The sequence below is a fragment of the Scyliorhinus torazame genome, chromosome 6, assembly GCF_047496885.1.
Source record: "Scyliorhinus torazame isolate Kashiwa2021f chromosome 6, sScyTor2.1, whole genome shotgun sequence".
NCBI classification, from domain to species: domain Eukaryota; kingdom Metazoa; phylum Chordata; class Chondrichthyes; order Carcharhiniformes; family Scyliorhinidae; genus Scyliorhinus; species Scyliorhinus torazame.
The window spans coordinates 165,122,453-165,140,888 of NC_092712.1; the positions used below are offsets into that span (position 1 = coordinate 165,122,453).

The 18,436-nt window shown below is 48.8% G+C and overlaps 1 protein-coding gene across 7 annotated transcripts in view; it reads left to right on the forward strand.

The window, feature by feature from the left end:
- The window catches only part of ppp1r9a (protein phosphatase 1, regulatory subunit 9A), a 489,701-nt gene that overhangs the window by 276,830 nt on the left and 194,435 nt on the right, over nucleotides 1–18,436 (forward strand). For all 7 annotated transcript variants that reach the window (XM_072509043.1, XM_072509045.1, XM_072509048.1 and 4 more), the window contains exon 4: nucleotides 3,832–3,936. In XM_072509043.1, coding sequence (XP_072365144.1) covers nucleotides 3,832–3,936 — 105 coding nt within the window. The remainder of the gene's footprint in view (nucleotides 1–3,831; nucleotides 3,937–18,436) is intronic.

An 18,436-nucleotide genomic window follows, 5' to 3' on the forward strand; every position in this document is an offset into this window, starting at 1 on the left:
GGGGCGCGGGGAGGGAGGCTTGGCCTTTCCGAACTTTATCAATTACTACTGGGCGGCTAATATTTCGATGGTTAGGAAGTGGGTAGTGGGGAAGGGGTCGGTGTGGGAGCAGGTAGAGGCGGCATCGTGTAAGGGCAAGAGTCTGGAGACTCTGTTGACGGTACCTCTCCCGTTCTCGCCGGCTCGGTACTCCACAAGCTCAGTGGTAATGGCAGCCCTGAGAGTGTGGGGGCAATGGAGGCAGCATATAAGACTGGAGGGGGTGTCGGTGGTCACCGATCTGTGGCAAATACCGGTTCACTCGGGGGGGGGGGGGGGGGGGGGGGGGCTGGATGGGGGCTTTAGGAGGTGGCAGCGGGCAGGGTTTGAGAGATTTGGGGACCTTTTCATTGAGGAGGGTTTCCCGAGCCTGGAGGAGCTTGAGGAAGAGTTTGAGTTACCAGGTGGGAACGGATTTCGGTACCTTGTCCAGAAGAAGGGTTCCAAGCTTCGTCGCCTCCCTCTGGGACTACAGGATAAGGTGATGTCAAAAACAGGGGTTGGGGAGGGGAGGGACTCTTAAATATATAAGGAATTGATGGAGTGGGAAGGGGTCCCAATTGGAGAGGTGAAGTGGAAGCGGGGAAAGAGGAGTTGAGGGGTACATAGGTTTTGGGTACATGTACATAGGTTTTGGGCGTGTCCGAAGCTGAGGGGATTTGCAGATGTCATGTCAGCGGTCCTGAACGGGTGGGTGACTCCGAGTCCCGAGGTGGCAATATTTGGAGTGTCTGAAGATCCGGGAGCCCAGGGGGGAGAAAAGTTGACGTCTTGGCCTTTGCCTCCCTGGTGGCCCGGAGACTAATTTTGCTGGGATGGAGGGACATGGAGCCCGTAAAGTCAGGGATATGGGTCAGTGACATGGCAGAGTTTCTCAAGCTAGAGAAGATTAAGTTCGCCTTAACAGGTTCATACAGATGTTCGCTTGGAGGTAGCAGCCGTTCATCGACTTCTTTAAGGAAAACTGAACGTCAGCAGAAGGAGGGGGGGTGAGAGGGAGGCATGGAAGTGGAGAATAAGGGCAGGGAATCTAATATATGGGTAGCTAGGAGTTAGGGAGGGGTGGTGTTGGGTATGTTACTGTGGGGTTTTTGTGTGTGTCGGACCGTTCTGTTATTTAGAATGTTAATATGTTAAATGTTAAAATTTTAAATACCTCAATAAAATGTTTTCCCCAAAAAAAAGACTGGTGGTGAGGAAAGATATCCTCAATTAAGGCAATTTTGTCTTTGCATGGGCTATTCAATGGCCACTACGATTAATGCTGTCATAGGCAGAAATGCCTGTACAGACCTTGCAAAGACGGTCTGGTTTTCACAGTGACACATTATGTCGTGTGGCTATTATGTTATGTGGGATAGACTAAGGAAAATCTGGAAACTCAATGTTGGGCGTCTATGACATGCTGTTTGATATTGCAGTTGCAGAATTGTACGCAAAGTTACCATAGTCCCAAAATACCATTGGCTGCTTTCCCTTTGAGGGGAGAGCTGACTGGTGGTTATTTAACCTGAGGATCACACAGCTCAGGCGAGGTTAAGAAGACGTGCCTTCATTAACAACCTCGGCTGTTTCGGGAATTGAACCCACGCTTATGTATACTGTGTGTTGTATACTGTGACTGGTAGGTAAGTTGATGAGGATGCTGCCAATTAGGTTTTGTGATGCCCTAACCACCTGATGCAGGATTAATTACATAGTTGTGTCCTTAAATCAACCAGCTTAATCTGTAATACTATCAAACCACCCTTGCTGGACATTGAAATCTGAATACATTTTGTACACTTGCTTCAAAGCTGCTTTCCAGTATTATTGATTTGAGACATATTGATTTGTAAGTTGAGATTGGCACTGATAATCAGAAGGCACTTTTGTTCACCCTGTTTGACCTGAGTATATAAGACTTTATAGAATCGGAACACAATTTGGAGGTTCAAGGGGCTACAAGTGCCTATTTGCATACTTCATTGTTCCACTTCTGGGGTTGACAGTGATGGTGAAAACTTTGTTAGTTGATAACTATGACTGAGTATTACTACGTTAGATTGTTGCATGATTAGCCTGTGAGCTTGCTTTCCATCTTGACTACCAATTTCCTGATGTTGGAGTGTCAAATTGCCTGAGTTTTGTCATGATCGGTACCTGCTTATATTTCTCTTAGTGCCCTGTTTTGTACATTTGAGTGGTTTGTTGGGCCACTTCTGAAAGTACTAAGAGTTTGCTATATATTATGACACTAGAACTACATGTTAGACCAGACTGGGTAGGTAATACATGTTCCATTCCTTGAAGGGTATTAATTAATCTGTTGGGTTTTTAGGCTAAGGTATCTTATCCTAAAAATGGATAAAACTGTTAAAAATGTTCCAGGAATATTAAAGCTAACAATCAATGTTTTATAACTATATTAGTAAAAATATAGTGCTTGATGGAATTAAATTGAGTTGTAGGCAAGACTGTAATGAACAAATTGTAAGTTTGTAAAATTAATGTTTGCTTTCACAGTGAAGGAAGAGGCCAAAATAAGTCACAGGCGAACCTAAAAATAATCGAGGGGAAGAACATATTTGATTTAATATAAGTTCTTAACAAGTGATAGTGGAGAACAATTGGAATTAAGACAGAGAAACCTTCAGGACCTGACCACATTGTTTAAGAAGGAATGGAAGGAGAAACCAAGAAACTAAAGATCTGTTAATTTAACATCAGTTGTGAGGAAGTGACTCAAATCTTTTATTAGAAACAGAGTGACTGAAACTGCAGCAAATGAAACAATATTTAATGCAACACCTTCACAAGCTAGTTGTAGCTTTAGTTAATTTATTTGTTGGATATTTTCTTTTAATATTCAGTGCATAAGGCAGTACCTAATGATCTTTGGCAGTATCTTAATAATAATAATCTTTATTGTCACAAGTAGACGTAGATTAACAGTGCAATGAATTACTGTGAAAAGCCCCTAATTGCCATATTCCGTCGCCTGTTCTGGTACACGGGGAGAATTCAGAATATCCAAATTACCTGATAGCACATCTTTCGGGACTTGTGGGAGGAAACCGGAGCACCTGGAGGAAACCCACGCAGACACAGGGAGAACATGCAGTTTCCTCACAGACAGTAACCCAAGCCGGAATTGAACCTGGGACCCTGGCACTGTGAAGCAAGTGCTACCGTATCTTATTCATAAATAGAATGGACAAAACAGTGTTGTCTATTTTTTAATGCCAGTTTAGAACTAGTCATCCATCTGGCTTAGAGAAGTGACATGCTCTTAATATTTGAGGCAAGGCAGGTCCTTTTTTGATGTTTTGCTGAAATGCCTATAGGCAAGTGTAATGCACCAGGTATATTTGTAAGTCTTTTAAGGTTATGAAAATATACCCAACACACTGTTACTATTGGCCTACAGAATTATATTTGGGTAAACAAATGTAGCAGTTGACACCACACAATTGTGTAATCTAATTACTTGCTGGTTCTGACTACAGGATAGAAATGTAACTGAAAACATAGGAATTTCTCAATCTTTCCAATAATACAAGTTCACCCCTATATCCTGTGTAATGTTATATTTAGACCAGTTTTCCTTCTGTTTAACAGCACAGTGCATTATCAACATCATTTTATGTACATATAAATGAATATATATCCTATTAATGATCCCATGGAGTTCAGCTATGTTATGGTCGAAAACACTCCTGTGAAAGTTGATGAGATTTTTGTTTCTCTTGTTCAGTTTGTACAATAATTTCTAATGATTGTGATTTTGTCTCTGATCTTTCTTTCATAAAGAATCCAGGTGAATGATCAGATTGTGGAAGTGGATGGAATCAGTTTGGTGGGTGTGACCCAAAGCTTTGCTGCCACTGTTCTGAGGACAACTAAAGGCAGTGTTAGGTAAGGAAATGTTTTGTTAAACGCTACTATGTCAAAATATTATTTGTGGCATTCTGCAGGAGAGTACGATAAATTGTAGTATTTTTGGACTTGAAAGCTTTCAGTTCTACAATCATTATAATTGAGAATACTACAAGAAGCCTCTCTCTCCCGACCCTGGTGAGTGAGGAGGGGAATAGGAAAAGAGGAACTTCCCCCCCCACCCCCAAAAAAAAAACTTTGGAAAGAAAACCTTTAAAGGGAGGAAGACATTTCTTCTTTTTCTTTTTCTCTCCCACTTTTTAAAAAAAAAAACTTAACTGAAAAAAAAAGCCAGAAGGGAGCCAAAGCAGAGGGAGAAGGGGCACCAAAAGCAAATGGGACGACATTCTGCGAGCCCGTTCAGACGAGCAAACCGTCGCATGAAGCGGGGGAACCAAAGCCTCACTGCAACAAAAAGAACTGGTCAGACAAGAGTATTTCCCCCCCTGGGCCAGAGGGGAACTGGAAGGCAGCCTTTGCCGAGGCACTGAAGGAACATCAGCAGGGAAACGAGGCAGAGGCCAGAGCAGACATGGAGGCCGCAGTACAGGCAGCAATGGCCAAGGCCCTGGCGGAGGTGCAGCCCGCCCTGGGCAGAGCAGAGAAGAAACTGGAAGCCCAAGAGGGGAAACTGGAAGCCCAAGAGGCGACCATTAAGGAGCTGGAAAAGGCAGCAACTGACATGAGCGACCGGATCATGGCCCTGGAGAAAGAGGCGGCGAGATTGGGTACAACGCAGGGGAACCTGAAGGGCACGGTGGACGACCAGGAAAACCGCTTTTCCTTCTGTTTAACAGCACAGTGCATTATCAACATCATTTTATGTACATATAAATGAATATTTATATGTACATATTCAGTGCATAAGGCAGTACCTAATGATCTTTGGCAGTATCTTAATAATAATAATCTTTATTGTCACAAGTAGACGTAGATTAACAGTGCAATGAATTACTGTGAAAAGCCCCTAATTGCCATATTCCGTCGCCTGTTCTGGTACACGGGGAGAATTCAGAATATCCAAATTACCTGATAGCACATCTTTCGGGACTTGTGGGAGGAAACCGGAGCACCTGGAGGAAACCCACGTAGACTCAGGGCTGCGCCCGAAGCCCAAGGTGGGGAACCACCCGAGGGCAGTTATAGCTAAACTGCACCGGTACAAAGACAGGGAACCAATCCTGCACTGGGCCAGGAAAAACAGAACTTGCAAATGGGAAGGACACTTCATTAAAATTTACGAGGACATTGGGGCAGACCTCGCTAGGAGACGAGCCAAATTCAATAGAGCGAAAGCAGCTCTTCACAAGTGCAATGTGCGTTTTGGTATGCTGTACCCAGCGAAACTCTGGGTCACATATCAAAAAAGAGAGTATTTCTTCACAGGCCCCGCTGAAGCAAACAAGTTTATCGAGGAACACGGGCTGGAAAACCAACAGCGAGGGTAGAGATATGGGGCCCCTGGCGAGGGGCAACAGCCAACGGAGATGGGGGGACAGGTGAGGCAACGCCAGCCCCTCTTTTCCCCCCCCCCCCCAACCCCTACCAGGGCGAGCGCACCCTGAACAAAGAGCAAACCACTACCCGAGGGATTGCCACAGGTGAGAGGCCAGGCCCCAGCACGAGGGAACGAGAGCAGCGGAGAAGGATGAGCAAGTGAGGAGAGCGCAGAGAAGGATGGGGGAAGAGCGGGCAGAAAAACGCAGCGGCTGGGCAAAGGAGAAGCGAGGCAGTAACTCCCCAGAGGGGCGTCACCGCACTAGCAAGAAAGCTAGCGCCGGGGACATGCAACAAAGCAGGGCCGCAGCGCGCCCCCAACAGGGGGGAAGGCGCCAGGCTGGGGGGGGGGGGGGGAGGAACCACTCAACAGAGGTGGGAGAGCATGCGGGGATAGGAGCAGGGGAAAGAGGGACAAAGGAGGGATATACGGGTGAGGGGGAGGAAAGGGAGGGACCGGGGGGGGGGGCACAGGAAGGGAGGGACCAGGGGGGTGGGGAACACAGGGACGGAGGGATAAACAAGGCTAGAAAAGGAACTGCAGTAGGGCTACAAAGTGCCACAACCGAGGGCTCGGAACAAGGAATCGCTGCAAGCATCCACCCAGTATGGTCTCCGGGCGAGGGGAGACCCCAGAGTGCAGGGGCCCGACCGCATGGAGCGAGCAGCGACAGTGGCCATCCTGGACTGCCCCCTAACCAAGGGGAACCCTGGAGGGCAGGGGCGCATCCACCAGGTAAATATGGTTAATCCCACAGGAGCGAGGGGACAGAAGCCCCCACCAGGATAGTCACCTGGAACGTAAGAGGACTCAATGGCCCAGTGAAAAGATCCAGAGTCCTCACCCACTTAAGAAATATGAAGGCCGACATAATCTTCCTCCAAGAGACGCACCTGAAAGAGCTGGACCGACTGCGGGTAAGAAAGGGCTGGGTGGAACAGACCTACCATTCCTGCTACGGGCCGAGGGGTGGCAATACTGATCAGCAAATGGTCAATGTTTAAGGCGACAAAGACGGTTATGGACCCAGGGGGGCGGTACGTCATGGTCAGCGGGGCCCTGGATGGGGCACCGGTAGTACTAGTTAACGTGTACGTGCCCAACTGGGACGACACGAGCTTCATCAAGAAGACCATGGCAGAAATCCCTGACATAATGACGCACCGACTAATCATTGGGGGGGCTTCAACTGTGTACAGAGTCCAACGACTGACAGATCAAACCCCAAAACGGGGAAAACCTCAAGCATGGCAAGGGAACCCGATCACTTTATGGAACTATTGGGAGCGGTGGACCCCTGGAGGTTCGCCCACCCGGGGGAGAAGGAATTCTCCTTCTTCTCCCCAGTACACAACGTATACATCAGAATTGACTTCTTTGTGGTGGGGAAAACAGTGCTTCCGGGGATAGACAAAGTGGGATACTCTGCAATGGTGATATCAGACCACGCTCCACACTACATGGACGTGAGGCTGAAGACGGGCAGGGCCCAACGTCCCACATAAAGGTTGGACGTCACCCTACCAGCAGACAAGGCCTTCAATGAAAAGATATCGCGGGCCATAGCAGAGTACACGAAGAACAACCAGAACGGCCAGGTCTCACCCTCCACGTTCTGGGAAGCGCTAAAGGCCGTACTAAGAGGCAAAATCATCGCTTTCAAAGTGCGAAGAGGTAGGGAGGAAAGGGCGGCTAGGCAGCAGGTCAACTCCATACTGGAGGTGGACTGCAAATACTCCGAGGCCCTGACCGTTGAGCTCTTGGCAGAGAGGAAAGAGTTACAAAGGAACTTTGATATGCTCTCCACCAGGAAAGCAGTGCATCAACTCCGCCAGGCACGTGGGACCCTATACGAACACGGAGACAAAGCCAGCCGCCTGCTGAGACACCAGCCGAGAAAGCAGGCAGCCACCAGAGAAATTGCACAAATCAGGGATACTCGGGGCACATTAGAAACAGAACCAGAAAAAAATCAACAAAGCCTTAAGGGCCTTTTACCAAGGGCTGTACACCTCAGAGCCCCCAAGGGGGGAGTCCGGGATGAAACGGTTCCTTGATGGACTGGACATGCCAGTCATGGGGGAGGGCAGAAAACGGGACCTGGAAGCACCACTAGCACTGGGAGAGATCATGGACAAGCATTAGCTCCATGCAGGCGGGGAAAGCGCCGGGACCAGACTGGTTCCCGGCGGACTTCTACAAAACATTTGCGACAGCACTGGCCCCGCACCTGCGGGAGATGTTCACAGACTCGCTGACCAAGGGCACACTGCCAGCCACGCGAGCACAGGCCTCAATCTCGCTAATACCTAAGAAGGACAAAGACCCAACGGAATGTGGGTCATACAGACCCATCTCACTGCTGAACCCGGATGCCAAAATACTGGCCAAGATTCTAGCCAAAAGGCTAGAAGACTGCGTGCCAGAGGTGGTCGCAGAGGACCAGACGGGCTTTGTCAAAGGTTGGCAGCTTACTTTGAACATCAGGCGCCTGCTGAACGTGATAATGACCCCATCCAGGGAGAGAACACCAGAGGTGATTGTCTCCCTAGATGAAGAAAAGGCCGTCGACAGAGTCGAATGGAAATACCTCATAGAGGTACTGGCGCGGTTCGGGCTTGGAACAGGATTCACCTCCTGGGTAAAACTCATATACAACGCTCCCATGGCGAGCGTACGGACAAACAACACCAACTCCCGATACTTCCAGCTGCACAGGGGCACCAGACAAGGATGCCCACTGTCCCCGCTGCTGTTCGCTCCAGCGATCGAGCCACTCGCAATTGCGCTCAGAGCAACAAAAAGCTGGAGGGGGATCCAAAGGTGCGGCAGAGAGCACAGAGTCTCACTCTATGCAGATGACCCGCTCCTCTACATTTCGGACCCTCAAAGCAGCATAGACGGAATCATCGCGCTCCTGAAAGAGTTTGGCGCTTTCTCGGGCTACAAACTCAACATGAGCAAAAGCGAGATCTTCCCGGTACACCCACAAGTAGGTGGGGCAGCACTAACGAGGCTGCCGTTTAAACAAGCCCAACACAAATTCCGCACCTGGGGATCCAAATAGCCCATGACTGGAAAGGGATCCACAAATGGAACCTCACCATTGTGGTAAACCACTGTGTTCTGATATTAGAGGCTGTACGGTAGAACCTGCACTACAGGTTCGCCTGTGGCCCCTGCATGCTAGCTCCACCCAGGAGGCGGGGTATAAATATGCGTGTCCTCCAGCTCGCAGCCATTTCACCAGCTGCTGTGGGAGGCCACACATCTGATAATAAAGCCTCAGTTTGGATTCAACTTCGTCTCCAGTCAAATTGATCATGCCTCAATTAATTAGTATCAGATTCAGAAAATGGACCTCCGTATTGAACCAAATCGACTGCAGCTGGACCCACACTCAAGCGACGCCAGAAAGCACTTCAGCACTGGCTAGCTTGTTTTAAAGCGTATATCAACGTGGCGCCGACCCCGTTCCTGAGGCTCAGACTATGCAGATCTTATACTCCAGGCTTAGCTCCAATGTCTTCCCGCTGATCCAGGATGCGCCAAACTACGCCGAAGCCATGACTCGACTCAAGGATAATTAAGAGCAGAAGACAAACACGCTCTTCGCCAGGCACGCGTTCGCAACTCGTGCTCAACTACCTGGTGAGTCCATCGAAGACTTCTGGAGGGCCCTAATCCCACTAGTTCTGGACTGTGACTGCCAGGACGTTACAGGTAAGGAGCACTCAGATCTCCTTATGCGGGATGCTTTTGTGACTGGGATTGGGTCCGATATTATCCGGCAGCGGCTCCTAGAAGGGGCCACGCGCAATCTCGCAGAGACTAAAACACTAGCGCTCTCTGACGGTCGCCCTGCGCACTGTCCAGTCCTACGCCCCCAGTCGTGCGGCCCACTCCTCCTTCGCTTCATGGGCCCCACAGGCAGCCGCCCCAGCCGGGGCGCTACCCACCCAATACGCCTGCGCTAAGCGCCTGCCAGCGAACCCCGGGGGGCCCCGATGCTACTTGTGCGCCCAGCAAAAACACCCCCGCCAATGCTGCCCGGCCCGCGCTGCCCTTTGTAAGGCCTGCGGGAAGTAGGACCACTTCGCTGCCATGCCCGCTCAGTGGCCGCGGTCGCCCCCACCCTCCTCAGTCACGGCAATGGGCGCTGCCATCCTCCCCTCCTCACCAGGCCATGTGCAACCAGTGGGCGCCGCCATCTTCTCCGCCGCACAACACGTGCGTTTCGTGTGTGCTGCCATCTTGCTCCACCCCCGCAATGTGCGTTCCATGGGCGACGCCATTTTGTAAGCCCCAGGATCTCCGGGCGCCGCCATCTTGTCCACCCCTCAGCACATGGACAGCAACGACGTTCCAGGACCTCAACTCAACGGCCGCCCCATTACCCGACGATCAACCAAGGCTCGCCTCCGTGTCACTCGACCAGTCACGACCACATAACCTAACCAACGCATCCACCAGTGTGAAAATTGACGGCCATGTGACCTCCTGCCTACTGGACTCCGGGATCACCGAGAGCTTTATACACCCGAATACGGTAAGGCGCTGCTCCCTTAAGGTACACCCCGCCAATCAAAAAATCTCCCTGGCCTCCGGATCCCATCGCGTAGTGATCCGGGGGTACTGTACGGTCACGCTCACAGTCCAGGATATAGAGTTCCACGGCTTCCGCCTCTACGTTCTCCCTAATCTCTGCGCTGCACTTATCCTCGGCCTGGACTTCCAGTGCAACCTCCAGAGCCTGACCCTTAAATTCGGCGGACTCTTACCACCCCTCACTGTGTGCGGCCTCGCGACCCTAAAGGTCGACCCTCCTTCCCTCTTTGCCAATCTAACTCCAGATTGCAAACCCGTCGCCACCAGGAGCAGACGGTACAGCACCCAGGATAAGGCCTTCATCCGGTCCGAGGTCCAGCAGTTGCTTCGGGAAGGCATCATCGAGGCCAGAAACAGCCCCTGGAGAGCTCAAATGGTAGTGGTTAAATCTGGGGGAAAAAGCGAATGGTCGTGGACTACAGCCAGACCATCAACAGGTACACGCAGCTCGACGTGTACCCCCTCCCACGCATATCTGACATGGTTAACCAGATTGCACAGTACTGGGTCTTCTCAACGGTGGACCTGAAATCCGCCTCCCACCAGCTCCCCATCCGTAAATCGGACAGTCCATACACCGCCTTCGAGGCAGATGGCCATCTATATCACTTCCTTAGGGTTCCCTTCGGCGTCACTAACGGGCTCTCGGTCTTCCAAAGGGAGATGGACCGAATGGTCGACCGGTACGGTTTGCGGGCCACGTTTCCGTACCTAGCCAATGTCACCATCTGCGGCCATGATCAGCAGGACCACGACGCCAACCTTGGTAAATTTCTCCGCACCGCCTCTCCCCTCAACCTCACGTACAACCTCTCCGCACAAACCGCTTAGCCATCCTCGGCTACGTGGTCCAGAACGGAGTTCTGGGGCCCGATCCCGAACGCATGCGCCCCCTCATGGAGCTCCCCCTCCCCCACTGCCCCAAGGCCCTCAAACATTGCCTGGGGTTCTTTTCATATTATGCGCAGTGGGTCCCAAACTATGCGGACAAGGCCCGCCCACTCATACAGTCCACTCACTTCCCCCTGACGACCGAGGCCCAACAGGCCTTCGCTCGGATCAGAGCTGCTATTGCCAAAGCTGGGTTGCACGCTGTAGATGAAACACTGCCCTTCCAAGTAGAAAGCGACGCATCGGACGTCGTCCTTGCCGCCACCCTCAATCAGGCAGGCCCGTGGCATTCTTTTCCCGCACCCTCCATGCCTCTGAAATTCGGCACTCGTCCGTCGAAAAAGAGGCCCAGGCTATTGTTGAGGCTGTGCGGCATTGGAGGCATTACCTGGCCGGCAGGAGATTCACTCTCCTCACTGAAATCCAGAGGGGTGCTAGCCCTCCCAAACCTACAATTCTACCACTGGGCGGCGACGGCCGAGTGTGTAAGGGGATGGATCAAGGAGCCAGAAGCCGAATGGTTGCACACGGAGGAGGCCTCCTGCAGGGGGACCTCCCTCCGGGCCCTCGCCATGGTGGTACTCCCATCCCCACCCAAAAAACACTCCAGCAGCCCGGTGGTAATAGCCACCCTCCAGTCCTGGAACCAACTACCGCAGCAATTTGGCCTGACCAAAATGTCGGGTAAAGCTCCCATCTGCAACAACCATAGGTTCACGCCAGCGCTGACTGACGCCACCTGCAAAAGGTGGGGACAGGACAGAGGGACACTGACAGTCAGGGACCTATACACGGAATGCAGGATCGCAACACTGGACGAACTGACAAAGAAATTCCAGCTAGCCAGAGGGAACGAGCTAAGGTACCTGCAACTAAAAAACTTCCTACAAAAGGAGACAAGGACATACCCACAACCACCACGACAGACACTACTGGAAGAGTTACTGGACGCAAGCATACTAGATAAAGAAAACAGTAGTAACATGTATGACCGACTGGTAGAAAGGGCCGACACCGTATTGGACGCAGCAAGAATGAAGTGGGAGGAGGACCTGGGGATCGAAATAGGGTGGGGACTCTGGAACGAAGCACTGCATAGGGTCAACTCCACCTCCACGTGCACAAGGCTCAGCCTGATGCCACTAAAAGTGGTACATAGAGCCCACTTAACAAGAACTCGTATGAGTAGGTTCTTCCCGGAGGTGGAGGATAGATGTGAACGGTGCCAAGGTGGCCAGGCCAACCACGCCCACGTGTTCTGGTCTTGCCCCAACCTCGTGGAGTACTGGACAGCCTTCTTTGAGGCAATGTCCAAAGTGGTGGGGGTGAGGGTGGAGCTATGCCCGAAAGTGGCGGTCTTCAGACCAGCCAGATCGATTCCTGGGGAGGAGGGCAGACCGCCCTTGCCTTTGCCTCCCTGATCGCCCGCCGTAGAATCCTGTTCGGCTGGCGGTCAGCAGCACCACCCAGAACTGCAGACTGGCTGTCCGACCTCTCGGAATTTCTCCAAATGGAGAAAACCAAATTCACCATCCGAGGGTCAGACGACGGCTTCCACAGAACGTGGGAGCCATTCACCCAATTGTTCCGGGACCTGTTTGTGGCCAACAAACAAGCAGAAGAATAGTCAGGTAGCCAAGAAATAGGGGAAAGTAGCCAAAGCATGAGAGGGAGAGATAGACCCGGGGTAGCTAAATCTAAGAGGAAGGGAAGGGGGACCACAGGGGGGGGGGTGTAGAGGGAAGAGACAGGGAACAGTAGAGGAGAGCCGGGGAGGGGGGAGGCAGGGAAACGTTAACAAACTTGGCATCCACAGGAACAGAGAAAACGGGGAAGACTTGAGGGCCGCTGAAGTGAGCACGAGACGACAAGAGCAGCGAAATCCGTCCAGGAGAAGCAAGGGACAACACCACAAACCGTGCCTACTTATGTGTGTAAATAATTTTGCCAAGTGTACAACACAAGTTGCTGCTGTTGAGCGGGTGCATAATACCACTCGTCGACTTTGTTGCAGAATATTAAAATGTCAGCAGCAGCAGCAATCCAAAAGGGGGGGGGGGGGGGTGTGGGAAGACTGAGGCGCGTGGGGTAACGTCTAGTTAATTGCTATCCCCTTTCTGCACTATGTTAATGTTCACTCTATTTTGTTGTGTCAGTATTATTACTATTGTTTATTATGAAAAAATTTTGCAAAACTTTAATTAAAATATGTTTTTTAAATGAGAATACTACTTTAGAGCTTTCAAATTATTATACCACATATGAAAATAACTTTGGTGAAGCTCGATGATAATGTGAAAATTATACTGATAAACTCAACTAACTGCAAATGGTGTAAAACTAGCTAAAGGTAAGGTAGAAATACATCTTGTGTGACTTTTGAATATAACAAAATATTATACAGTGAAATAAACAAAATAAATAAAACGTTGAATTAGAATGTTAAACCCCAAGCTGCAAAAGTCATTTCAAACTTTATAATACATTGGTCAGGCTATAGCTTAAGTAAGGATTTGTTTTGGACACCAAGACACATTAAAAACAATGAACAGATAATTCTGCCTTTGGAAAATGCTAATATGACTTTCTGATCCATCACATCTTGCAAGAACAAAGAACAATACAGTATAGTAACAGGCCCTTCAGCCCTCCAAGTCTGCGCCCTATCACGTGTCCTATCTGGACCAAACGCCTGTACCCTTCTATTCATGTGTCTATCCAGATAAGTCTTAAAGGTCGCTAATGTATCTGCCTCAACCACCTCACTTGGCAGTGCATGCCAGGCCACCACCACCACCCTCTGTGTAAAAATCTTCCCCCGCATATCTCCACTGAACCTATCCCCTCTCACCTTGAACTTGTGCCCCCTTGTAATTGTCATTTCTGCCCTGGGAAAAAGCCTCCAACTGTTCACCCTATCTATACCCCTCATAATTTTATAAACTCCTATCAGGTCGCCCCTCAGCCTCCATCTTTCTAGGGAGAACAATCCCAGTTATTTCAATCTATCCTCATAACTAATACCCTGCATATCAGGCAACATCCTGGTAAATCTTTTCTGTACTCTCTCCAAAGCCTCCACGTCCTTCTGGTAGTGTGGTGACCAGAATTGGACAGAGTATTCTAAATGTGGCCTAACCAATGTTCTATATAATTGTAACATTACTTTCGAGCTTTTAACTCGATACCCCATCCTATGAAGGCAAGCATGCCGTATGCTTTTTTTACCACCATTTCCACCTGTGCTGCCCCTTTTATGGACCTATGGACCTGATCACTGTGTATCTATTCTCCTGATGGTTCTGCCATTTATTTTGTAGTTTGCCTGGTCTACCATATGACATTTCGATATGTTATGAATGCCAAACATTGGTCATAATTTGAATTTCTTCTTGCCATTTCTTTTAAGTTGACTTTTCATCAGCTTTAGTTCACGCCTCTTGTCCTTCTGCCTTGATTGTCCTGTTGGGTGTACCTCTATGCTGGTGTGCACTTCTTTAGAAATCTCTATTGGTTTACTTTCCAAACTAAACACCCGCAGTTTCTCAAATTTCTTCTTGTACCTCTGTTCAGGACTAGCATCAGCCTTAGTACTGTTTTCTTCACCATCACTGTGGTTTGAATGTTTTTAATATGTCTTTGGTCCAAAACAAAATAATTCAACATTCTATTTATTTTGTTTATTTCAGTGTATAATAGCTTGTTATGTTAAATGTCACTCAAGATTTCTTTCTATCTGACCGTTAGCTAGTTTTACACATTTGTAGTGTAGTTATGACACCTATTCCTTCATTGGGTAGAGCAACACATTTACCCATATTTATCTTTATTTTGATTTATATAACTACATAATGTAGCAGCACAGCAATATACTATTTGTCTCCTAAAGTCTGGCCAAATTAAATCAAGGTATGATTAGATGACATGATAAGGGCTAGAGACAATGACTAATTAAAATATTAACTTTTCCATGTATTCTTATGAGCCAAGATGGGCCTAACAGACTCCTTCAGCTGTATTTACATCAATCATTTTCAAGTACAGCGATGAATCTGGTTGATAAGTCCCTAAAATGTGTCTTTAGTAAAAATTTGAGTTTAAAGTATTGCTGTGCTTTTTAATACAACATGGCACTCAGTGTAATATAAAGCAATTTCTTTTTTTTTTTCAGTTTAAAGTACCCAATTCTTTTTTTCCAATTAAGGGGCAATTTAGTGTGGCCAATCCACCTTACTATGCAAACTCCACACTCGGCGCCATGAAGCAGCAATGCTAACCACTGCACCACCGTGCTGCCGTTAATATAAAGTAATTTCAAATGTGCTTTCTGTAGATTGCTCTCTCCTCTTGTCAATATTAGCTCAGTTGGGTTATCCAGTGAGTAGTTGAGCCATGCCGTCCCACAAGATATTGGGTTTTGTTGGTCCATGTTGAGTTAGTTGATCTTGGATATATTGGTGATGGTATGCTTACAGTTTATCTTAGCACTACTGGTAAAGTAGGAATGAACATTGTTGCATTTTCCCATTCCTAGCAACTGCTACTGAATTGTTCATGAGATGGGTATTAGATGTGGACAGGATTAGTTTCTTTGAAGATGGGCCCCTTTCTCAAAGCTGACTAGTCTGCCAATGCTCAATTAACACTCCAGTAAATAACGATTAGCACCCATGGCAAGGGGGAAAAAGCTAGGGGACAGGCAAGAATAAAATTCATTTAACTACTGAAAAAATGCCCGAATTATGACTGTTCCTTTAATCACTTCGTTGAAGAGGGCTTGATGCGTTGTTTCTGAGTTTGGTTATCTAGCTATTTTTCTCCATTCAAAATGGCCCTTATGACCAAGGGTGTGTGTGTTTACCTGTATAATATGCAAATAACCTGTAAGGAGATTGAACAGAAAACTTGCTGAACCTACTGATGAGGGGGCGAGGGAGAGGGTGTGCGAGCGAGGGAGAGTGAGGTAGAGAGTGAGCGGGGAGGGGGGCGAGGGAGAGGGCGGGCGAGCAGGGAGAGAGAGGGGGAGGGAAGGCAAGCGAGCGGGGGAGAGAGTGGGGGAGTGGGAGAGGGCGAGCAAGCGCAAAGAGGTCGAGCGAGCGGGAGTGAGACAGAGGACGGGGGAGAGAGCACGCGAGCAGGGGCGGGAGAGAGGGCAAGCAAGCAGGGGCAAAGGGAAGGGCAGGCAAGTGGGGGAGACGACGGGCGAGGGAGAGGGTGGGTGAGAGGGAGGGGGTGAGCGAGGAGAGAGCGTGCGGGGGCTGGGTGAGAGCGACCGGGAGAGGCGGGTGAGGGAGAGAGCAAGAGGGAGGGAGCGTGAGCAAGCGATGGCGGGGGAGAGCGCGCAGGGGGCGAGGGAGAGAGGACTAGGGAGGGAGTTTGTGCATGGATGAGAGAAGTGGCCGGTTAGGGAGTGGGTAAGGGAGAGGGTGAGGAGGACGTGGGCGCTGGGCCAGATGGGGCCTATGCCACCTGCAATCCAAAAGCACACCACATTGTTGTGTCTTGTTACAAAAGGTTACATTGCCCTGCAAAATCAATTATTCTCTCTCTTTGTAATTGCAGCAAAAATATGGAAATTTCTCACATCAATCACACAGGATTGTTCAGCAAATGTTACTCAATAGCAGAGTCGCGTCTAATATATTCTGACTTTTGTAAACCTGAGTTGGCTGAATATGTTCAGTAATTTGCTTATTGTGAACCGAAGGAAATTTGCTGTTTGATACGAACCGCCAGTCATTGGGACGTGTGGCCTCTCTGGCATCATGCCAGCACTGAAATTAAGGATCTGGATCCCCCGCGGGCAGGATTCCCCTTTGCGCCGGCAGCGCTCCCACAGCAGGGGATTTCCCGATGGCGTGGGGCTGCCCACAATGGGAAACCCTATTGGCCGGCGGGCAGGACAGAGAATCCCGCTGCCAGCGGGGACACGCTACACCAGAAAACTGGTGTGGCGGGACGGAAAATCGCGCCCAAGATACTGCATTACTCATTTTTGGCAGGCAGAACATCTTTTTGGCATGATGGCAGCATATTGTTAGTAGAAGACATAATTCGTACTGCCATTGCATAGAGCAACGTGAAATGGACAGCATCACCACCTGTTGCTCAAATTTTGAGACATGTTATCCTTCCAAGGTAATTTAAGGTAGACTGAACATTTTATGCTTGTTAGAAGCTACATATATGCAGGGACCTGTCCCCAACAGGCAAAATGGATATGTCCAGACATTCCATCTTTTTTGAATAAACAGCAACAGCTCCCGGTGCATTCACCATGGCAATGTCTTGGAACAATCAGAGCTGACTTTGCATCCCATCAACACCCTTTTTCCATTCAGCATAAATTGTTGTTCCTGTTGAAATTTGGCATTCTTGTGTCTGTCCTAATGGAGTGCAAGGTGAAAACTTCAACAGCATGTTCCCTTCCTCAGTAATAATCAAGTTCTGTACTGCCAAATTATTATATATTTGGTATGTGGAATCAAAATATATATCAATCCTGTAAAGATCCTCCTGTAAATCATTGTCCGTCACTTATTTTCTTTTTTTTTCTGTTCTTTTGGCCTTTATAATTTCTGTATCTGAACAAAAAAACCTGCTATATATTTAAGATGAACTGCAACTTTAATTCAAAACCAATAGATCTCCAGCAGGCTGTGCTGCTACACTGACATCAATGATGACACGTCTTGATGGACTTGGCTGTCAGCCAATGGACAACATTATCTTCCTGGGTTTAACTGACCCTTGATGCTGACTGGTGCTGGCTGTTCCAGAATGTTCTGCAGGCAGGCTTGTTCTCAGTTTTGTTTCATTTTGAACACAGCTGAAGAAAGCTCTTTTGGAATCTCTTTCTCAGAGGGTAAATCTCTCAAACACCCCAGTTAGAGGCTATGTTTCCTCCTCAGCCAAGCTGGTAGATGTCCTAGGGAAACAGGATCCCAAATAAGATTAAAATCCAAACTGAGAGCTGAGTTTGAGTGGAGACAAGTAATCTTAAGGATTCAATCCAGCCACTAGATGAGCAGGGTCAGTGGTTTAAAATGTCCTTCTTGCAATCTTGTATGGAGAACTCTCTTATCTCAGTGAGGCTGATAGTTATTCTATTGGAGTGGGAAGCAAGTCAGAATTAATTGAGGCAGATCTTCCGAGCGAATGCCCAGGCTAATACAAGTTAAGTGACTCCCCAGAGGGAATCGCACAGTCTGAGTGTTCTCCCTGTACGTTCCAGCCAGAAGACCCTCGTTGGCCATCCAACCAGCAGTTCTCAATCATGGAAAGACAGTCAACTGGAAAAACAACTTCAACATCTGAACAAGGACACTCACCTTACATTTCACATTCATCCCCTTTTATTTTTCCCCGCCCCCGCCCTCTGCGTGTGTATGCCTTGTGTCTGTTTATGTAGAAGGTTGGATGGTAAAAGGGGGAAATAGTATATTAACTGCCCGTTATTCTAGTATAATTATTGCATGCCTT